Below are 24,777 nucleotides of genomic sequence, written 5' to 3' on the forward strand. Positions count from 1 at the left end.
GCAGTAGGTACTGGGAGATGAAGAAGCTTGCACAGGATAGATTAACATGGAGAGCTGCGTCAAACCAGTCTCAGGACTGAAGACCACAACAACAACAACAACAACAACACTGAAAAGATAAATGAAACAAATATTAGTGTCAGTGGTGTTGAGAAACAGTTGAAATCATTAAAACTGAACAAATCTCCAAGGTCTGGTGAAATTCCTATCAGATTCTATAATGAATTTGTGGCTGAATTAGCCCCTCTTCTAAATATTATCTATTGTAAATCCCTCTAACAAAAAACTGTGCCCAGTGCAGGGAAAATAGCACAAGTCACACCCCTTTAGAAGAAGGATAGAAGTGATAAACAAAACTACAGTCCAGTATCCCTTACATCGATTTGTTGTAGTCAATGCCATCCAGTATGGATTCCGGAAACATCGATCATGTGAAACCCAACTCGCACTTTTCTCACATGACATACTGAAAGCTTTGGATCAAGGCAATCAGGCAGATGCAGTATTTCTTGATTTCCGAAAAGCACTTGACTAAGTACCACACTTATGCTTACTGTCAAGAGCACAATCATAAGGGGGTATCAAGTGAAATTTGTGGCTACACTGAGGACTTTTTGGTAGGGAGGACACAGCATGTTATCTTGGATGGAGAGATATCGTCAGATGTAGAAGTAACTTCAGGTGTACCCCAGAAGAGTGTTGGGTCCCTTGCTGTTCATGTTTTATATTAATTACATTGCAGACAATATTAATAGTAACGTAAGGCTCTTTGCAGTTGATGCAGTTGTCTATAATGAAGTATTATCTGAAAGAAGCTGCATAAATATTCAGTCAGCTCTTGATAAGGTTTCAAAATGCTGCAGAGATTAGCAACTCACTTTAAATGTTCAGAAGTGTCAAATTTTGCACTTCACAAAATGAAAAAACATAGTATCCTATGACTATAATATCAATGAGTCACTGTTGGAATCAACCAACTCATTCAAATATCTGGTTGTAACATTTTGTAGGAATATGAAATGGAATGATCACATAGGTTCAGTCAAGGGTAAAGCTGGCGGTAGTCTTCGGTTCATTGGTAGAATAATGGGGAAGTGCAATCAGTCTACAAAGAAGATTGCTTACAAATCACACGTGTGACCCATCCTAGAATATTGCTCAAGTGTGTGGGACACATACCAAATAGGACTAACAGAGGATATTTAACTTGTAGAGTGTAGGGCAGCTCAAACGGTCACAGGTTTGTTTAATCCGTGGGAGAGAGTCTCAGAGATACTGAAAGAACGGAAGTGGAAGACTCTTGAAGATAGACATAAACTATCCTGAGAAAGTCTATTAAAGTTTCATGAATCAGCTTTCAATGATGACTCTAGGCATATACTACAACCCCCTACATATCTCTCAAATGGGGATCATGAGAATAAGACTAGAATAATAACTGCATGCAGAGAGACATTTAATCATTCTTCTGCACTCCATTCGGAATGAAGTGGGAAGAAACTTTACTGACTTGTGCAATGGGACGTACCCTCTGTCATGTACCTCATGATGGTTTGCAGAGTACAGATGCAGACGACTCGCATTCAGCAAGATTTATAACAGAGAAGGTTCCACAATACTGTCCCTGCAAATTTGTCTGTGGCAATCTTCATTCTGAAGTTTCTCTGTGTGTCTTACACAGCTGCCCAAGTGGATGTTTAAATTCTATTACCTCGTGTTTAAGTCTCTCGACATCTGCTGTTTTAAACATATTGTTCTTTTTCATAATACATGTGTTCATGTAAACCCATACCAGCATGACTGGACAGTAGAAACAATGTTATGGGGTTAATCTGACAATATGGTGTCAACAATGCTCTGCAACTTTGTCTATCCCATAAAGTCTGTATGCAGGCTTGTGGGCACTGACAAGAACCAGCAATTCTGCTATGGTGTGTGACAAAACTTACTTTCCATTAGATGATATCCACACAATACAGAATGTATGGTTGGAGCTTCATTCACTTGCACTGAGTGTATGCTCGCAATATCCAAGACAATAACCGAAAATGCAGGGATATACGGCAACATTTGTTCTTTAAACCACAGTTTCAAGAACTTTACGTCATTTCAGAACGGTAATCTCGAGAATTCTTAGACTGATGCCTTAAAAATCAGCATTCAGTTTCTGCTGCTCCCACGTGAAGCACTGTAATTCTATAACCTGCACCAACTGGAACTTTTTATCCAACTTCCCAATTGCTTATCTTCCAGCAGATAGCCCTAGCATGCTTTTGACTAACGGAAGTATCCTCTACATAATAAATCTGAGACATGCCAAACTGTCTGATCTCCTGCACTGATTAGTAATTTCCTCCTGTCATTCATTTTCTGATATCTGAACCCCATGTCTTTCTGTATCCTCAATAGTGTCCATTCGCTTCCATTAAAAATTTCAGCTTCCTTAATGTGCAAAGCTAGTTTTTCTGCTGTTAGATATTCCCCTTTAGCATACATGCAGAATACTATGGGCCGCAAAAAGTGTTTTGCAATATCAGCTAGCTTACCAACTTCTTTTTTTCGGTTGTGTTGCTTGCCTGGTGACCTCAAAACAGGTGCGCCATAGGCTTGCATAGATGCCTTAGCTTCACTGGATATCGTCTCAATGGTCCTCACAATCCAGTACCACACATTTCAGCTAGTTGCTCCTGGAATTTGGCAACTGAGTGACACATGTCTTGGGCTGGTGTGGATTCAGCAGAAGACTCTCTTTTAAAGTAAAGACAAAAAACACTATTCCTCTGGCTTTAAGCAGCACTTGGCATGATTGTTTACCATCACTCGTAATTAACATTATGACGGCAAAATAATCACCAAGTACAGAACACTATGACGGAAAACACCACTAAACTTTATTAACACAGCATGATGCACAAGGAATGAAGACAAGATGTCCTGAGGCATGATTAGCTGTGAGTCACTTGGCACACACCCACACGTTTCTGCGCATCGGACCTTGTACAGCCTCCGTAGCTGCACTCCACTCTAAATTCTGAGTACTTGTCCAGTATTTAGAGTCCTTACCTAGTAGTGTCTGCAAAGAACAGACTAGCATGGGGAGCTGCAGAAAAGATTATTTGGATTGAACACTGCAGAAATTACAGTTCTGTAAAACCCGCGCTGCAATGTAACGAGACACTTAGAAAACTTAAGCGGAAATCTTTGAATGAGAAGTGACAATTTTTCTCACAAAACCAGCATTTCAGAAAGGCTACAAAACAATCCTGCTACCTCCATCACATATGTCCTGTACGGTTCATAAGAAAAGACAATATTATCTGATTCATATGTGAATTGAACAGGACAAAATTGCACTAATATTGGCATGAAGTAACCTCTGCTATGCAACATACAATGACTTGTTGAGTAAACATGTAGATATGGGATTCAAACTTGAGAACTTCCACAGATTCTCTCCATTCTCTCACTACTGCAACATATCTACAGATAATCGAGGTTTACTCCATTTGCACAAAAAATGCTGCACCTTCTTGGAATGGATTTTTAGGGCATGAATTTGTTCATTTTTATGCAAAGAAAGACAGCCACATCTAGCCTTTTCTTAGAGGAAGTTGAAACACTGATCTGATGCAACTAATTTATACAACACTTGACTGCATGTGATTTATCTCAGACAGTGTTCGCTATGTTAAGTGCGAGTTGCTGGACAACAAAATTGCAATAGCATTAAGGACTTGTCAAAAAATATAAAATGTACAAAATATATAACTAGCAAAATGAACAATTTCAATTACAAACTTGACAGGGAATGGAAACTTTTATAAATCTTAATTGGCAACCTAGCAAAGAATGTTAAGTCATTTGCCCAGTTAACATTTATGTAAAGATAGTGTCCAAGTTCTTATTTACAAAGCAATGCCTCTTCCAAGCATGCTTTTGAAGAACAGTGTTCCGAAATCATATTTTCACTTTTGGAAAGAGTTCAACCATAAAAAATTCCTTGGATGAAAAGTGGTTGCAATGAGCATATGAATTTTAAAATGTGAACATAAAGTTTTAAAGTAAACAATGAAAAATCCAGGATCGAACATTGTCATTATGAAAAAGATTGATCGCTACTCCCCATATAATGGAGATGCTGAGTCACAGACAAGCACAACAAAAAGACTGCTAAACAAGCACGCTTCTGGGCAAAAGGCATTCTTCTCAAGTAGACAACACACACACACACACACACACACACACACACACGCACACACACATTATGTGTGGATGGGTATGTGTGTGTGTGTGCGCGAGTGTATACCTGTCCTTCTTTCCCCCTAAGGTAAGTCTTTCCGCTCCCGGGATTGGAATGACTCCTTACCCTCTCCCTTAAAACCCACATCCTTTCGTCTTTCCCTCTCCTTCCCTCTTTCCTGATGAGGCAACAGTTTGTTGCGAAAGCTTGAAATTTGTGTGTGTGTGTGTGTGTGTGTGTGTGTGTGTGTGTGTGTGTGTGTGTGTGTGTGTGTTTGTTTGTGTGTCTATCGACCTGCCAGCGCTTTCGTTCAGTAAGTCACATCATCTTTGTTTTTAGATATATTTTTCCTACGTGGAATGTTTCCCTCTATTATAACCATATCATTAATTTGAACCCAACAATTACGTTTGTTATTGTCGCTGTTGCATTTCGAAATCTTTCCTGTCGTCTTATTTTCTCCTTATTTTCTCTTTCTGTTTTTACCAGTAGTCTCACTTTGTATTCACTTTCCCCTTTTTACCGAATCTACTATACAATTTTATCCCGCCTATACATACTCAATAATACGTAACCCACTTCCAAACCATAACCAAAAAATTTTATTTTCCGCTTTCAACACTACCGCTGCTATAAAATCCACCGTTTCTAGTTCAATTACAGCTGCTTTCACGTATTAAACAACCATTTATAATAACTTTCACTTTATTTCCACTTCCGTTTTTCGCACATCACTAACATTTTTAGCCACTCCCCACAGGTTTTAAGGTCATTATTTCTTCGTCAGACAATTGTTAGCCCCATTTTCGTAATCTTTCACCACACCACCACTCCTTTTAATACATTTACACGTTTTTTCGAAATTTTCCCGAATTTCTCCGTCCTTTAACGTGTTTTAGCAGCAACACAACGACCTAACCTTTATGCACATCGCTGTCTACCAACCCAAGTTCACCACAGGATCAACTTAACCAACACTTTTTCGCCTTTTTTCATACCAGATCTCCAGTTGCTTTCTAGTTCACCTTTATCTCTCCCCATATATTTTTATCTTTCATTTTCATTTCAACCTCATGTTACACTTTCCACCTTCTAATACCATGTCACCCTCACAACACCCCCAACAACAACCCCATTAAGTTTTATTTACATTCCCTCCGCAAACATGCCTTCACCCTAGCCAGATTACGCTCGCATATTTTATTTTCTCAGGCTTGTCTGACATTTGGCATAACCCCCAAAGGCCTCACACTTAAATTTCCCATCTCTGGCTGCAACCCTTCTTTCCATCAGTCCCTATACCAGTTCCAAACTGAACAATCCATTGCGCTCACCCACCTAATCCTTCACCTACACATCAACTCAGCCAATCAACACACCCGTCAACTCCTATCCTTAATAAAAGTCCTCAATCTTTCCTCTCCCACATCCACACCGGCTATTCAGAGCATCCTCCTACAGGCCAACCGCAAATTAGAAAAGCATGCCACCCTTCACCTCAAAAAACTATCCAATCTCCTGGTTTCCCACCTCCGGAAAGGCAACTCACTCACCCTTCACAACCTTTCCAGCAAACCTCAACCACCTCTCATTGCACACAAACCCAGTCTCTCCCATCTACTCAATCTCCCACTTCCAGCTCCACTCCCTCCAAAACCTCAAAATTCCAATCAACACAATCTGGTACCACAACACCCTAATTCAGTAGTTAACCTTTCCTCCAAACCTCTCTCCCAATCCGAAACCGTTGTCCTATCCAAAGGCCTCACCTTCAGCCCCACTCCCAGATTCAACCAAACAGCCCTCGTCAAAGATTTACTGTCCTACACTCGTACTCTCTGCTGGAAGTATCACTTTGCCACGAAGAAAAATGATCCTAATCCTACCCCTAATGATCCAACTCCCCAAGACACTACCCAAATTGAACCCTGCCTGGAACAGTTCCGTCCTCCGTCACAGCGGGACCCACCTCCTCTTCCTCAAAATCACCCTCTCCAAACCTTCCAGGAATTTCTGACTTCCAGCCTTGCCTCTCAATCCTTCTTAAAAAACCTTAATCCTACTCCCAACATCACCACTGCTGAAGCCCATGCTATCCGTGATCTGAAGGCTGACCAGTCCATCGTCATTCTTCCGGTGGACAAGGGTTCCACGACCGTGGTACTTGATCGTCGGGAGTATGTGGCTGAGGGACTGCGTCAGCTTTCAGACAACACCACATACAAAGTTTGCCAAGGTAATCCCATTCCTGATGTCCAGGCGGAGCTTCAAGGAATCCTCAGAACCTTAGGCCCCCTGCAAAACCTTTCACCTGACTCCATCAACCTCCTGACCCCACCGACACCCCGCACCCCTACCTTCTACCTTCTTCCTAAAATTCACAAACCCAATCATCCCGACCGCCCCATTGTAGCTGGTTACCAAGCCCCCACAGAACGTATCTCTGCCTACGTAGATCAATACCTTCAACCCATTACATGCAGTCTCCCATCCTTCATCAAAGACACCAACCAGTTTCTCGAACGCCTGGAATCCGTACCCAATCCGTTACCCCCAGAAACCATTCTTGTAACCATTGATGCCACTTCCTTATACACAAATATCCCGCACGTCCAGGGCCTCGCTGCGATGGAGCACTTCCTTTCACGCCGATCACCTGCCACCCTACCTAAAACCTCTTTCCTCATTACCTTAGCAAGCTTCATCCTGACCCACAACTTCTTCACTTTTGAAGACCAGACATACCAACAATTAAAGGGAACAGCCGTGGGTACCAGGATGGCCCCTTCGTACGCCAACCTATTCATGGGTCGCTTAGAGGAAGCCTTCTTGGTTACCCAGGCCTGCCAACCCAAAGTTTGGTACAGATTTATTGATGACATCTTCATGATCTGGACTCACAGTGAAGAAGAACTCCAGAATTTCCTCTCCAACCTCAACTCCTTTGGTTCCATCAGATTCACCTGGTCCTACTCCAAATCCCATGCCACTTTCCTTGATGTTGACCTCCACCTGTCCAATGGCCAGCTTCACACGTCCGTCCACATCAAACCCACCAACAAGCAACAGTACCTCCATTACAACAGCTGCCACCCATTCCACATCAAACGGTCCCTTCCCTACAGCCTAGGTCTTCGTGGCAAACGAATCTGCTCCAGTCCGGAATCCCTGAACCATTACACCAACAACCTGACAACAGCTTTCGCATCCCGCAACTACCCTCCTGACCTGGTACAGAAGCAAATAACCAGAGCCACATCCTCATCCTCTCAAACCCAGAACCTCCCACAGATGAACCACAAAGGTGCCCCACTTGTGACAGGATACTTTCCGGGACTGGATCAGATTCTGAATGTGGCTCTCCAGCAGGGATACGACTCCCCAAATCCTGCCCTGAAATGAGATCCATCCTTCATGAAATCCTCCCCACTCCACCAAGAGTGTCTTTCCGCCATCCACCTAACCTTCGTAACCTCTTAGTTCATCCCTATGAAATCCCCAAACCACCTTCCCTACCCTCTGGCTCCGACCCTTGTAACCGCCCCCGGTGTAAAACCTGTCCCATGCACCCTCCCACCACCACCTACTCCAGTCCTGTAACCCGGAAGGTGTACACGATCAAAGGCAGAGCCACGTGTGAAAGCACCCACGTGATCTACCAACTGACCTGCCTACACTGTGACGCATTCTATGTGGGAATGACCAGCAACAAACTGTCCATTCGCATGAATGGACACAGGCAGACAGTGTTTGTTGGTAATGAGGATCACCCTGTGGCTAAGCATGCCTTGGTGCACGGCTAGCACATCTTGGCACAGTGTTACACCGTCCGGGTTATCTGGATACTTCCTACTAACACCAACATATCCGAACTCCGGAGATGGGAACTTGCTCTTCAATATATCCTCTCTTCCCCTTATCCACCAGGCCTCAATCTCCGCTAATTTCAAGTTGCCGCCACTCATACCTCACCTGTCATTCAACAACATCTTTGCCTCTGCACTTCTGCCTCGACTGACATCTCTGCCCAAACTCTTTGTCTTTAAATATGTCTGCTTGTGTCTGTATATGTGTGGATGGATATGTGTGTGTGTGCGAGTGTATACCCGTCCTTTTTTCCCCCTAAGGTAAGTCTTTCCGCTCCCGGGATTGGAATGACTCCTTACCCTCTCCCTTAAAACCCACATCCTTTCGTCTTTCCCTCTCCTTCCCTCTTTCCTGATGAGGCAACAGTTTGTTGCGAAAGCTTGAATTTTGTGTGTATATTTGTGTTTGTTTGTGTGTCTATCGACCTGCCAGCGCTTTTGTTTGGTAAGTCTCATCATCTTTCTTTTTATATATATATATATATATATATATATATATATATATATATATATATATATATATATATATATAACACACACACACAAATGAGTACTGTCTCTGCTGTCCGGCCTTGGCAGTCAGAGACAGTGGTCGTGTGTGTGTGTGTGTGTGTGGGGGGGGGGGGGGGACACGTGTGTGCGTGCACAGGCACTCTATCTACTTCAGAAGAAGGTCTTCTTTAAAGTCTTTTTGTTGTGCCTGTCTGCGACTCCACATCTCCAATATATTGTTAGTAACAATCTATCCTTTTCATAATATTGTCAACGTTTAAAAGTAGCAGCAAAAACATAGCAACAAAAATCGCTCTAGGCGTTCAGCCGCAGTTTCAACTTTGGTGTTGCAGACTAATATTGATTCATTTATTGAAGATGACCTATGAATTACCCCTGAACAAATTGCTGGAAAATGTCGAGTAAGTGTTGGCACAACTCATCCCCCATTCAAAACAAACTAAACTACCATTAGACTTGGGCTTTTGCACCAAGCTAAAAAATCGTTTCTAGTCCAAAGGGGACACTTTTTTGAACAGGATTGTAACATATGATGAGACTTGGATACACAATTTTATTAGTTAAGTTTATGTAAGCACGAAAACATTCAGTGGATACACAATGGATAAGCTCTCCATAAGAGATTGAAAACACAATCATCAGCTGGTAAGATCACATTAACCATCTTTAGGAGTGTCTATGATCCAATTTCCTGTGATTCTTTGGAGGAGGAACACACTATCAACAGCTAATACCAATCACGCATGACTGAGAACAAAGTCAAGCCTGCACTTAAGAGGAAACATGTGAGATAGCAAAGGAAAGGTATGCTGCTTCTTCCAGACAATACCAGACCACCTACCGCACAAATGATGCTGGAAACTTCAAAAAGCTCATCCACCTTACAATTCTGACCTTGCCCATTTGGATTTTTACCTGTTTGGTCCAATGAAAAGGACTTTGCATAGCATCAAGTTTAATGACAATGAAGAGCAAAAGAACGAAATACAAAACTAGATTCATGATTAAGGTAAGGAATTCTTCACTGAGAGACTGAGAGGCTAAGACGACACTCAAGATGATGATCTAAGTTCGTAGAAGTTGGTCGTGCATGGAAAAACAGATACTAAGCAGTACTGATTTAATAAACCATTTTTAATGTGAATCTATTTTTCTGTTTAATTACTGAATGACCCTTGTGGTAGCAAATTTTTGTACAATTATAGTTAGTCAACAATTCTGAGCCACAATAACAAAACTGTATTCATTTAAGACGCCAAAGTCATTTCCATATTTCAGTGCATTGTTGATGCTGCACTCCAGCAAAAGATCTATGAATCATATCATACTAAGAATCTCATCTAAATCCCAGCACAGTTGGACATTATTCTCCTGTAATCCAGACATTTGCCATACAAGTTGCAGATTAGACGTGTATGGCCTACAGTCAGCAATGGTGAGAGAGTCTTCCCTGGCACTATGTACCAGTGTGTGCACATGCATGTCCACCCCATAAAAGAACACGAGTATAAGAGCCTTTCCACTAGTCCCACTTCTTATGAATGTACTTGTAAAATTCGACTACTTGACCTCTCAATTTTTTTGCTTATTGCTTGAATTATCTGTGCAGATTGACACTTCAAAATGTATTTCTTAATAGCACTGGATTAATTACTGACACAAACTTGATATTTTAGTATTTTAACATACCAAGCAAAACTTATAGTATTAAAAAGAATGATAACACTAAGTGCCTTACCCACTCTATGGATGAACAATTTTGATTTTGCTGGGAAGTTGTAATTGATTACATTGTCCAACTGTGGTATGTCAATGCCTCTTGCAGCTACATCAGTCACAATAAGGACTGATACTTTACCACACTGAAATTTTGCTGCATTTATCTTCCGAGCAGACGGATCAAGATTGGAGTATATGTAAGTGTTTGATATTCCTGCCTTATCAAGTAACTGTAAAGATACATAAACCAGCATCACTTCAGTTTTTTCAACATGGTCACAAATTCAATACTGTGTATGCTTATTTACAAAATTCATTTGTAGTGTACCTTAACTCTGGCATAACTTACCATATGTAAATATTCCACATGGTGTTTTGTTGCAGCAAATAGTACAGTTTGTGATTCTAATTTAATTACGTGCTTCAGCAGGCAAAGCAAGGCTGCAGATTTGTCATCTGAACGACAGCAAATAAATTCAAGTGTCAGACTATCAGGTAACTTAGATTCAACATCTAATCTGTTTCACAAAGGGAATACAGTACCAATAAATAACAATGGTCAACATTTCACATTTACATCAATTTTAAAGTTGCACATATACACAAAGTATTCTAGTGTTATCAAAATACTGTTCAGTTTTTTTTTGAGTCTACAAATAAATGTAATTTTTGGAAACGTATATTACTGAGTAGAATTGGAATAAAAGGCAGCAAATTAAAATATACAAGTTGTCATACATACTCTTACTTGCACATACCGTAAGAGAACTGGGTCTGAAAGACCAGCTTTAGCAAATTCAACTAGCACTTTTGGAAGTGTCGCTGAGAACAGAAGCGTCTGACGAGACTCTGGAAGGCGATTCACAATTTCTCTGAGTTGCTCGCCGAATCCCATTTCAAATAATCTTCAGTTAAACAGACAAGATTTACCGGTTATTCAGGCAAAACAGGCATGGAAGAAGTAGTAAATGAGAGAAGTAATAGTAAATCATTTTTTAATAATGTAATTTGCTATTATACTACATGAAAAATTTACTTCCATGAAGAACTGGTTCAGCTGTCAGGTTAGGAACATTCTTATTAATTTATGCAAGTCCATAGTGGCACTAATATAAAAATAAACAATGTGGTGCAAGTTGCTTGCTGATTAATGCACCTTGTCAAAAATCTTGTATTTGCTTTAAATGCCATTGCAAGCATGCACAGACAATTCAAAACTGACAAAAAACTAGTCACAAACATTGTATACTCTTCCATATTCCTCTGGCAGTAACTGATGGACAGTCAAAGTTAGAGATTCAATGTCTAAGCATTACAGAAGAATGAATAAATGCAACCTAGATAAAAACAGCACAACAATTACATCTAGATTTTTTAAATGTAACTGTGTATCACATTTTGTGTTTACTTTTATTATCATTACTCTACTGCTAGAATTACTGCTTATTCCATAAAACACACAAACAATTATCCAATATGTTTTTACATTTATTAAGTTGATGAAATTAGGTTATGCCTGCCTGTCATGGAAGGGTTGGGTTGTTTTGCGGGAGAAGACCAGACAGTGAGGTCATCGTTCTCATCAGATTAGAGAAGGATGGGGAACAAAGTCGGCCGTGCCCTTTGAAAGGAACCATCCCTGCATTTGCCTGGAGCGATTTAGGGAAATCACGAAAAACCTAAATTAAGGTGGCCGGACGTGGAATTGAACTGTCGTCCTCTGGAATAACAAAATTAGGTTTGAAAAATAATCACACAGTTCACTTATGTTATAAAACCTGATTTCAGTTTACAGCTGTGAATGTGCTAAATTTAGAGCATCAGCTGCTTTTCAGTGTGATTTAAATGCCATAACAAATGTACTGCATTTCTATGTATAAGTAAAATAATACACGAGTGTAAACAATTGCAGCCCTAGTCCATTTCTGTTAAGACCTTCTGGGTGTGTGACCATGTCATATGTGATAAACTACTAATGTTTCAGCTGTTGCAGCTGAAATGGTAGTTTATCACAACAGATGTGGTCACATACCCAAAAGGATTTTATTGAAAGTAAACAAAATAAATTCAGAAATGAATAAGTCTGTCATAATTTTTCTATCTCTCTTGCTTCATAAATAGAGAACATTATGTGAATTGTGCCAAGAGAAGAAAAGGAAATGGAACATCATGGTTTCATGTCCATTCAATGTCGAGGTCATTAGAGATAAAGTTCAAGCTCAGACAGAGCAAGAATATGGAAGGAAATCATCTGTATGGTTTTCATACGAACTACCTCAACATTCACCTTAACCATACACAGAAATCACATACAAGCTAAAGCATGGTGGCTGGATGGAGATTGCAATCATGCTGCTGTTGAGGGGTAGGGAGAGACTACATGATGACCAATAAAGTTTTGTTTTCCACTCCTGTTCCTCACCATTTCACTACATGAGATTTATAAAATGCAACAACTGCCACAAAACAAAAAATTAGTGTTCATTAATAATACATTACCTGTCAGCTTCATCAAACACAACATACTCAACACTGTTTAATTTCAGTTCCATTTCAACACAAATATGCAGCAGTCGCCCAGGAGTAGCGACTATTATATCCGGGTTACCATGAATTGCACTAAATTGACTTTCCATTGAGTCACCACCTAAAATAACAGCTGCCTGCAGACCAGTGAAACGGCCAAGTTCTTTAATGAATTTCAGGGTCTGAAAGCAAGGTTAACAAGTATGAGACTGGGTTTCAAACAAATTACTGTAGCAACTATGTTGTTGTACTTTCAAAATTTTGGACAATCTCTAAATCTAATATCAGACTGACAACTACTATTTCAATGTTTCTACAACAATAATAACTATTAACATTTTTTCCCAAGTTCCTTATGCTTCTCCACGACAACTGTAACTTCAGCAACTATATTTTACAGCTACTTCTGGAGTGTGAAGGTATGCAGCCTGACAGTGTGTGTTCAACTAAGACCAGATGGGTCATCAAATCACATTCTTCAAAGAAAACTTGGCACTACTGCATGCAAATAGAAAAAAATATGCACTGAAAACATGGAAACAATAACGTTCAGTAGCAACATAGACTTAATATTTCAAATTTGACACAGTGTTTGAACTCTTAAAACTCTTTGCCCCAGGTAAGTACTTACTGTCTGATTACTGTACACTTAGCCGCAAGTACCAAGCAACTTGCACAAGATGACACCACAATCCAGACAGTCCAACCACGGCACTGCACTGAGTTCCAATCTATTTCCGCATAGAAATTTGGAACAAATTTATGCTTCCTCTAAAAGACTGTAAGACCTTCAGATCCATCCACCCCTAGGTAAGTCAGTTGCTACAAGGGCGCTGATAACTGGAATTGTTTTCCTCTTTGCATGGCTACTCTCATCATGTTCACAGAAAGTTCAGTTCCAGATCATATCTAGTTCACAATCAGCACAGTTCATGCTGAGTTCACACCAGAGTAGCTACAGTTCTTAAAGTTGCAATCCACATCAGCTGATGCTATCCTAATTGCCACCATAGTAGCTACCCACTGGTAACAAGTAGCTACCCACTGCTAACAAGTATTCATAGGGCTGCTCAACAACAAATGTCCAGTGAATATATACGTCAAAGACAACACAGTACTCTTAAATACGCAGATCACCTAAACATTTTAGATCAGATAGTTATTCTTCAGGAAGCGCATAAGGGAACAATCGACAGGAATGGGGGAAAGAAATACAGTAGAAGAAGAATGGGTAGCTTTGAGGGATGCAGCAGTGAAGGCAGCAGAGGATCAAGTAGGTAAAAAGATGAGGGCCAGTAGAAATCCTTGGGTAACAGAAGAAATATTGAATTTAATTGATGAAAGGAGAAAATATAAAAATGCAGTAAATGAAGCAGGCAAAAAGGAATACAAACGTCTCAAAAATGAGATCGACAGGAAATGCAAAATGGCTAAGCAGGGATGGCTAGAGGACAAATGTAAGGATGTAGAGGCTTATCTCACTAGGGGTAAGACGGATACTGCCTACAGGAAAATTAAAGAGACCTTTGGAGAAAAGAGAAACACTTGTATGAATATCAAGAGCTCCGATGGAAACCCAGTTCTAAGCAAAGAAGGCAAAGCTGAAAGGTGGAAGGAGTATATAGAGGGTCTGTACAAGGGCAATGTACTTGAGGACAATATTATGGAAATGCAAGGGGATGTAGATGAAGATGAAATGGGAGATATGATACTGCGTGAAGAGTTTGACAGAGCACTGAAAGACCTGAGTCGAAACAAGGCCCCGGGAGTAGACAACATTCCATTAGAACTACTGATAGCCTTGGGAGAGCCAGTCCTGACAAAACTCTACCATCTGGTGAGCAAGATGTATGAGACAGGTGAAACCTACGTTTCTAGCATTTGTAGACTTAGAGAAAGCTTTTGACAATGTTGACTGGAATTCTCTCTTTCAAATTCTGAAGGTGGCAGGGGTAAAATACAGGGAGTGGAAGGCTACTTACAATTTGTACAGGAACCAGATGGTAGTTATACGAGTTGAGAGACATGAAAGGGAAGCAGTGGTTGGGAAGGGAGTGAGATAGGGTTGTAGTCACTCCCCGATGTTATTCAATCTGTATATTGAGCAAGCAGTAAAGGAAACAAAAGAAAAATTCAGAGAAGGTATTAAAATTCATGGAGAAGAAATAAAAACTCTGAGGTTTGCCGATGACATTGTAATTCTGACAGAGACAGCAAAGGACTTGGAAGAGCAGTTGAAGAGAATGTACAGTGTCTTGAAAGGAGCATATAAGATGAACACATCAACAAAAGCAAAACGAGGATAATGGAATGTAGTCGAATTAAGTCGGGTGATGCTGAGGGAATTAAGAGTAGGAAATGGGACACTTAAACTAGTAAAGGAGTTTTGCTATTTGGGGAGCATAATAACTGATGATGGCCGAAGTAGAGAGGATATAAAATGTAGACTGGCAATGGCAAGGAAAGCGTTTCTGAAGAAGAGAGATTTGTTAACATCAAGTATAGATTTAAGTGTCAGGAAGTCGTTTCTGAAAGTATTTGTATGGAGTATAGCCATGTATGGAAGTGAAACATGGACGATAAATAGTTTGGACAAGAAGAAAATAGAAGCTTTTGAAATGTGGTGCTACAGAAGAATGCTGAAGATTAGATGGGTAGATCACATAACTAATGAGGAGGTATTGAACAGAATTGGGGATAAGAGGAGTTTGTGGCATAACTTGACTAGAAGGGATCGGTTGGTAGGACAAGTTCTGAGGCATCAAGGGATCACCAGTTTAGTATTGGAGGGGGAGGGTGGAGAGTAAAAATCGTAGAGGGAGACCAAGAGATGAATATAGTAAGCAGATTCAGAAGAATGTAGGTTGCAGTAGGTACTGGGAGGTGAAGAAGCTTGCACAGGATAGAGTAGTATGGAGAGCTGCATCAAATCAGTCTCAGGACTGAAAACAACAAGAAGTCATTCTTAATGTGTTAGGGTAATCAGCCTATTAGACTTAGAATATGAAGCCATACATCTGTCAAACCTGAGTGTTACCTTTTGTATATAAACTTCATAAATGTTTATTACTGTTCTCATTTTGTATTGCACAACTTTTGTATGTTTTAGAGCTCTGTATTTACATAAAGTTGCATAGTGTGCAGGTCAGCCACCTTGCACAGCAACTCAGTACTTGTAACTCGAAGTTCACTTCCTGCTATTTGTGATATCGGATAAGCACATCATGATTGGTGATAAGGTTGTACAAGCCCAAGTTAAATCCATTCGTTGGTGATGGCATTGAGGTAAAATTTAGGTGTTTCAAAGGAACAAACTGGTTTCTAATGCATTAGGCAAGTGCTTCACTGAATTCATTGTGTCACAACATTTTCATTACATGGCTCTTTGACACCTGTTTTGAAAATATCTTAACTGATAGTGCAACTCAATTCACTTGAAGAATTTTATACTGTTCCAAGTGGTATTTTTCAGACTTGGCACAAACTCAAGATGTATTGTAGCCAACCATCATATCAGTACAGCAACTCAGCCATGCAGACAGTCCTATTGGCACATCTGGCCAAATTGGAAGAGAATAAGGGAACTGGTCAATGACTAAAGAAGCTTCCACCACCACCACCACCACCACCTTTAAGGCTGGAAACTAGAGGGCTGGCAATATTACATATCAATAATGGAACAACATTTTGTCTCACACCAATCATCAGGTGAGGCAGAAGGCAAAGCTTTTCTTACTGTCAATTCTGGACCTGAGGTTCATAAATTAATTCAGAAATTATTTCCTGGGACTGGCCCAGTGACTCAACCCTATTCTGAAATTAAGAATGAAATTGAAATTATTTCGAGTCGCAGGTGCATGTTGCCACAGGCAGACATAAATTTTTTCAACGTTTCAAGAAACAGAATCAAGGCTACAAATAGTGGATAGCTCACTTACAGGACCAAAAGCGAGTGTAAATTCCAGTGTGAAAGTAATCAATGTAAAAAGTCATATACAGATTCTCTAATTTGAGTTATGGTAATCATGCATGCACTAGACAATAAATTAAAGAAAGATTTGCTTAGCTAACAAACCCATCTTTGCAAGATGATCTGCCAATAATTGTGGTACACAAACAAATGCACGTATCAGTTGTCACGATAAAGTGTGACAATGCTGATATGTTTACAATGCGTCGACAATCATCACTGTCCACAATAAGCGCAGCCATATGCAGAAAACAGACACACAAACACAACTGTCCATAAACAGATTTAGTAATGCAAAATTAAAATCTTGTGCATATTGTGGAGTTAACCAAAAGTGAGAAAATTGTTTCTTTTGAAACTCTCAAAGCAACTATTGTCGCAAGACAGGGCACACAGCAGAAGTCTGCAATAAGAAGCACATAAAACAATGAAATCAAACACTCAGGAGCATAAAAGTGATTACATAGAAAAATTCAAGTGATGTTCACAACCAGAATCACTATTCAACTGTGGGAAAAAAAAAACGAAAAAAAAAAAAAAACCTGAGAAAGAACAATAATGACTTTCCTTTCCTCTCAGCTGAGTTATGCTAACCCTACGTAGTAGTTTAACCACAGTTTTTAAACATCGAAAATTTACATAGGATAATATTAGTTTAATTAACACACTTCGAAATATTAAGTATTTTAAAATTTGTGATTCATAAAACTCAATTGAAATTAAATTTTAATGTTAAAAACAAAGAATTCCCTGAGATGTTATGAAATCCCTGAAATTCCTCAAGATATCCTCGATTTTCCCAGGTAAAATATAATTCCCTAAGAATGCCAGGTTTTCCAGAAAAATTGCTACCCTGACAATGAACACAATCAAATCAACAAACTTTCACGGACAGAACTTAACATAATACAATCTTTTCAGTGAATGGCAAAGCTTTTAACTATAACACTCAGGGTCAAGAAAGTCGACACAGGCTCACACCATATATCAGGATTGTCGAAATTAACGTAATTTTAGAGTTCACTATTTAGTTACAGCAGCCAGCAGATTCCAGTTAAAGGTTAAGGTACATACAACCATACAGGAGATTTACGGAACAGGCAAGATTCTTAGTTGTCAGTTCTTAGTAAGCAACAAATTTGCTGGGATCTGATCTTTTTAATACTGTGTCACAATTTATTAAGGAGTGAATCAGATTCAGACTGACATTCCAACAGAAACACTACAAAAACTGATGCAAAATTGAAATAATTTATTTATTTATTTATTTATTTTTTTTTTCCCAGGTAGCATTAAGAATTACCAGCCACACATCACACTGAAGCTATATGCAGTGCTTAAATTTTATAAAGCAGGCAGCACTGCTGCTGTGTAAAAAGGGAAAAGTCAAACAGGAATTTGACCACCTGGAACAAAATGGTATCATAAAATCCATAACCAGTAGCCAGTGAGGTACACTAATCATGGTAGTACAAAAGCTGCATGGTACATTCGGAATCTGTGGAGACTTCAAAGCAACAGTCAATGCACAATACATCATGGATTCTTATCTGATTCTGAAACTGGAAAGACTGATGTCAAAATTAGTTGGCACTGGTTACTTTGAAAAACTTGAGGTCAAGGAGGCTTATTTACAGATTTTCATCACTTGACTGAGAAATTCTTCTGTATTTGAGGCAAGCAGCCATTGAGATTTGGCACAGGATATAATTTTTGAAATGTCTTGGTTGCAAATTAATTTATGCATTATTTTGTGTTTTGGTACATCATCATCAGAAGACAGCTGTGGTGAGAACAAGAAATAATGGTAATGAACAATTTTTTTCCATCCATAACAAGCAATTTCTACTCATACTTGCAATAAAATACATGAAAAGTTCACAAAAGTGAGCACACAAGCCACTGAAAATTAGATTGTCATATCTACGACGTCAAGTGACAAATTTTCTATGCATTGGTAACATTACAAATGCAAGGTGGTGTTAAATCACACAGAGAATAAAATAACTGAATGTCATAGAATTTGATCACTACGAAAAAACTAAAGCGATGTATCGATTAACTTTTACATGAAGTTGGAACTAAAGAGAAACCATAAAGGTGTAATACATTAAATGCCAGAGTAATAAATTAATACAAAAGAATTTGAATCATCAGACAGCATGTACAGTACAAAAGCAGACATCAAGAAAGCTTTTCATAAATTGTACAACAGGTGCAGAAACTGAATAATGTACAGTCAATACAAAAAGCCTAACATCCATAAAACAAATAAGTTTAAGAGTTCAGTGTTAAATGTAAGAAGTGTGTACTACGTATAACAACTTAAAAATGTAAAAAATTGTTATATGTACACTAACCAGCTTCATTAGTCCCCTCCACCTGCCATGGAAGAACTGCCACCATCCCCACATTCCAGCTGTAGCTCCACATTGAGTTACAATCTATTTCCAACTACTTGGCCCTCACAACATGGAATAACTTTATGCTTTCGCTAAAAGAATCATATTTATCTGTCGTTAGCGATATCATCTGCCACAGGGAGAAATGATAACTGGAACTATTATCCTCTTTGCAGATGCAAGATTACTCTGCCAATTATAGGATTAAATAGACAAACATGGAGATTGCTTACAGAACACTCATGTGACTCATCCTAGAATATTGCGCAAGTGGGTGGGATTCATACCAAATAGGACTAACAGGAGTTATTACTTGTATACAAAGAAGGACAGCACCAATATCAACAGGTGTGCTTGTGCCCTGGGTCACGGGGAAAAAACTTAACTGGCAGACACTTTGCGATAAAAGCGAAATATCCCGTGAAAGCGTGCATACGAAGTTTCAAGTACCACCTGTAAGCGATGAGCCCTAGTAACCGGTAGCTCCTGATGCACTTCCCAGTGGTTTGCAAAGTATGGATATAGAGACTAAGATAACAAGTTACATAAGAAACATATACATACCTGCAGAGCCAATTCTCGTGTTGGAGAAAGAATTAAAGCTCTCGCCCCAGTCTTTGCAGTTCTCATTTTGAGTTTCTCAAACAATGGTATAAGGAAACAAGCTGTTTTACCGCTACCTGTTCTAGCCATTGCAACGACATCTCTACCTTCTAGAACCAATGGTATTGTCTGTAAGTGGAAGATATGTAAGTGCAACATAGTCATAAAATTTAAATTCTACGCAGCTACAAAGTTGGTATACCATAGGGCATAAAGGAGCTATACTGCTAGTCATATCTGAGCAAAACATACAAAGGTACTGATACAATAAACATCATGTTTAACACAACATCCAACTCTGATTGCTTACTGATGACAGCATCAAATCCCAACAAGAAAAAAATTCTCCCTTTACCATTTCTATTAGTGCAACATTTTATAAGCTCCCCTTTACAATTGCTACTATAGTTATTCCTATGTAAGTTCTCCATTCATTTGAGTTCTCTCAATGTAATAAATAAAATTTGATGAAATGTAAGATTAAAGCATCCAAGAGCTAGGAAGAGAAACCTCGACTGAAGTCTAGATCAGGGTCAGTGCTAGCCACAGCAATGTTTCTCTACTGCTCATACATTGGTAACACGTCAGTTCCACACAGCCAGTGAGATGATATTTTCACATGAGAAGCAAGGAAAGACGAAATGAATTTCTAGTACTGAAATTGAAATCGTTCTCTCCTTCACTGGATTTTTTTCCTGGATATATCACAAAGTACAAGCTTTTGGTCAGGTTAGAGCCTAATAGCACAGCTTATATTGATGCAAGTGAAATGAACAAGAATTACATTTATAATCTTGGTTGTCACAAACATTTGACAGTTTCTTCTGTGTCACAATTTCTGATTTTTTTGTTGACATATTTTGAACATCAAGAAGGCCTTTACTTGTGTAAAATATTAATTTTTACAAGGGAAACTACAATGCCATGGTATGGATGGTGTCTCTCTGGAATGGATGGAGTGTTCCCTTCATAAAATAGGAGACAGGCCCACATTGACAAACTGAATTACTAGACAAAAATTGTGACAGAATGGGGAAAGGCAGAGTAGAGAATCCCACAGGATTTGGACTGGGTGTACTCCTACAGAAAATCTACATAAATAACCTCCCAGAAAAGTTGGAGGACTGTTCAAAAACTGTAATATTGGCTGCTGACAAGTATACTAATCACAGCCACAAACTCAGCGAAACTGGTAATAGTGCAAAATGATAATGAACAGATTTGTAAATGCTTCACAGCATACGATTTGAGTCTTAATCTCAAAGACTCATATTATGCTGTTTTAAAGAACAAAATCAACCTGCTAATAACTTTAAATAGACTTAGAAAAAAATCTACTTACCAAGCGGCAGAATGCGCACGTAAAAGGACATTATATTCATGCAAGCTTTTGGACCCAGTGGCTCCTTCCAGCGAAAGGGCTGAAGGGGAAGGAAGCAGGGTGAAGGAAAAGGACTGGAGAGGTTTAGGAAAAGGGGTTGATTTCGGATAAGTCACGCAGAACCATAGGCCAGTGGAGACTTACTTACTCTTTCCTTATCATTCAGTGCAGAGCTGATTTTTTTCTATCCAGTTACATTATATTGATTATTTTTGTTGTTATATTTAAATAGATTTAAAAGGTCACACACTATGGGTCGATTGATTAAATGTTGTTGACTGGAGATCAATCTTTATCTTATTTCAGAAAATGCACCCACGTCACAAATTCACTGTGTTGAATAACACTAACTTGGATCAAATTTATGAGGTTCAGAGTTAATTAACACAACACACACTAGGCAACAGCACTAAATCAGCTACCAAAATGATTATCACGCTTTGAACACAGATGTAATTCTAAGTCATAGATATTCAGTATTTATTACTAAAATTTTGCATTGTAAAAATGAAGAAAAACAAGGAGAAGGAATTTCTCGAAGATCTTCAACAAACTTCTCCACTGCAAGAAAATATCGCATGGCATAGTGTAATTCACAGTGCTTAATGCTCTTGAACACAAATGCTGCCCACTACAGTGGCCTGGAACACTAGGAAAAAAGCAAGTGCCATTTCCAGGCGATATGGTTTAGAAACCTAGTGCTGTCATAATTATATTTATAACCAACATTGTAGGGAAAACATCATTTGGCAACTGATAATTCATGGCCACTAGCTGTAGGTTGAAATGTGGCACAACCGATTTGATGGAGAACACAAGCTGTAGACAAACGTGGCACCACTTCAGGGTTTCAGAAGTTGTCTGGGCATGATGAATATATACGTATTTACAGATCGTTGGCGATGGATTTGGGATGCTTTCTATATTGACAAAAGTAACAACAGTTTGCATGTTTTAAGACATCGTTCAACACAACGGATGACACAGAGGATGGCAGAAGTATACATTTGCACTGTCTTCTTAGCACAGTGTTATACAGGGCATTGCCATTTTAAGGGTAGCATAGCCTTACTGTCCTGAGACATCTGAACAGACGCATCATCCTAATGTGCAGAGCCCTACAGTTTAATGTGTGTTCTCATCCATGGTGCAACTTGGCAGTTTGCACATTAACAAACAATGGTAGAGGTATGTGCAAAAAATTAAAAAACTAAAACTGAATGGGACTGAACGCCAGACCTTTTAAATTACAGACCAGCAAGTTTACATTCAGTCACTAAGACACAATTTCATTTAACAATAGGCCTATAAATAATACATTGCTAACTGACTTGTATCTGCTCACTATTTTTGTTCATCAATACGTGTCCAGTTGCCATAGCAGCTTAAGCCTTTGTTCAGTAGTTAAAAATGTAATATGAACTGTGTTAGCATTTTATGTAAGAGATGTTCAATCACTACTGACTGGTGTCTATCTCCATGCACTTAACTGTTCACTGCAAATAGTTCGAATTTCTCTCTCTACTAATCTGCTAAGTGTCTACGAAATGCCTTTCTAAACTCTTTTTACATTACTTATGAACTACCTCCGAAGAATTCTTGTTGGGGCAACTGCTATCTGCACTCATTACTGACATCACCAATGTTCTGCTTCACCTAAATTTATAGATCAAAAACACTGTTTCAATCTCCAGATATGTGGGAGTGTTAACAACAACTTCTTCATTAGTTACTTCTTTTCAGCTTGTACTTGCTCTAAACTAAGTCTGTTATTTTATTGCGTTACTTGGTTGTAACCTGACAACTACAACTGAACTATACTTGAAAACTGAAATTTTGCGTCTAATCTGACCCTAGTTCATGACAAAACAATTTGATATTAATGTCTATACAAAGAAAGTTTCCATATTCAAGTTTATTTACGGTCATTTTTGTGCTAGTCTAAAATCAACTGTTTTATACAACAGGTCCAAATGGAAACAGCGTGTAAAATTTCTTGGCTCCAGCTGGATAACAAGAAAAATGAAGTCAACAAATAAAGCAAAATCTAATCAAGCAGTGCAGATTGGCATGTTTTGCACTTAGAATATCTCGCACTGCAGTAAATTGAAGACAACCATGGTGCTATCTTATTTTGGAGTCTTTCACTGCCCATTTTATGAAATTATCTTCTGGAGTAATACAACTATTCAGCCAAAATATAGTGAAACAACTTGTAGAGGCCTTTTCAGAAACTTTGTACTTATTATGTAGTCATTTCTCAGTATGTTAGCTCCTTAATGGTATTTGCTGCTAATAACAGAAGCTAGTTTCTGGTGAACGGTGATTTAGAAGAACAAGACAGAAAAATAATTTCCATGTACAGCCTTGAGACAATGGGGTTCTTTATTCTGGTGCAAAGGGCTTCAACAAATTCTCATCCGATGTAAAGAAATGGGGTTCTTTATTCTGGTGCAAAAGGCTTCAACAAATTCTTATCTGATGTAAAGAAAAATTATAAATGGTAATATGACAATAAACAGCAGCACCTGAGGATACAGTAGATCTTTTCTAAGTTTTGGCATTTCTCTTAATTTTATATTGTTAAATTTATCGTGGATACTCAAACATTTTTTACAGAAATCTGATGATAGTTAATTATTAACACAGTTCCTGAATGCAGCTTCACATTTTTTATGTATATCTTGATATGTTCAAAATCCCTGAAGCTTCCTTTTCATGGGGGGACCTACAGTACACAATGAATGAATGACTCAATGAATGACTTTAGAAGAAGTTGTATATTTCGCGAACTGAACTTAGGTATCATATTTAACCAACTATAAGATGTGGTTTTATCTGAAATTCATCATTCGAAACATACAGGGTCATCTTGCATTTGCAGGTTAAACTACTGCTGCTGAGATCTATGTTTTTACACTGAGTAAGAGATCAATATAGGGGTCATCTTACATTTACAGAAGAAGTTTTGGCAATTGAAGTAATGCTCAAATTTAATTTGAAGAATTCAGAAGGGTTGGAGGGGGAACATGATACCAGCTTGGCTGAGCACTAGGACAAAAAAGGACAAATGTGGGGAGGAGGGTGGTGTCAATCATGGGAATGTTCACTATGCACCTTGACATTTTATGAACATCTAGCATGATTATACAGGATGGTCCATCTGAAGTTTTGGATGAGATTATCTCGAAAACTATACATTGGGTAAAAATAGTGGGTAAGACAAGTTTGTAAGCTCAAAGGGGGACATCAAATGATACTACACGTGACCCCAAGCCCATGCCCCCTTGGGTGGGGTGGGGGGGCAACTTTTAAATCTTAAATGGTAGCCCCCATTTTTTATTGAAGATTCAGATTCTCCATAAAAAAGTAATCAAGTATTGCCTGAAAGATTTTTTTGAAACCACTGACAGATGGCGCTGAAATCGAGAAAAATTAAAATTGGGGAAGAACTCCAATTTATTTAGAATGATCCGAGAAGGACGCATCAAATTGATACAAAATGGGCACCAATTCTTTCATTACGCCAAATTAAGCTATATTTTTACAAAATGTAT

The 24,777-nt window shown here is 38.9% G+C and overlaps 1 protein-coding gene across 1 annotated transcript in view; it reads right to left on the reverse strand.

Moving 5' to 3' along the window:
- Positions 1 to 24,777, reverse strand: part of LOC126237200 (ATP-dependent RNA helicase DDX54) — a 132,841-nt gene that overhangs the window by 69,428 nt on the left and 38,636 nt on the right. The window contains exons 3-7 of the mRNA XM_049947080.1: positions 19,801 to 19,968; positions 12,838 to 13,046; positions 11,097 to 11,243; positions 10,688 to 10,856; positions 10,358 to 10,568 (exon numbers count right to left, since the gene is read on the reverse strand). Coding sequence (XP_049803037.1) covers positions 10,358 to 10,568; positions 10,688 to 10,856; positions 11,097 to 11,243; positions 12,838 to 13,046; positions 19,801 to 19,968 — 904 coding nt within the window. The remainder of the gene's footprint in view (positions 1 to 10,357; positions 10,569 to 10,687; positions 10,857 to 11,096; positions 11,244 to 12,837; positions 13,047 to 19,800; positions 19,969 to 24,777) is intronic.

This window comes from Schistocerca nitens, chromosome 2 (assembly GCF_023898315.1).
Source record: "Schistocerca nitens isolate TAMUIC-IGC-003100 chromosome 2, iqSchNite1.1, whole genome shotgun sequence".
In the NCBI taxonomy this organism is placed as follows: Eukaryota; Metazoa; Arthropoda; class Insecta; order Orthoptera; family Acrididae; genus Schistocerca; species Schistocerca nitens.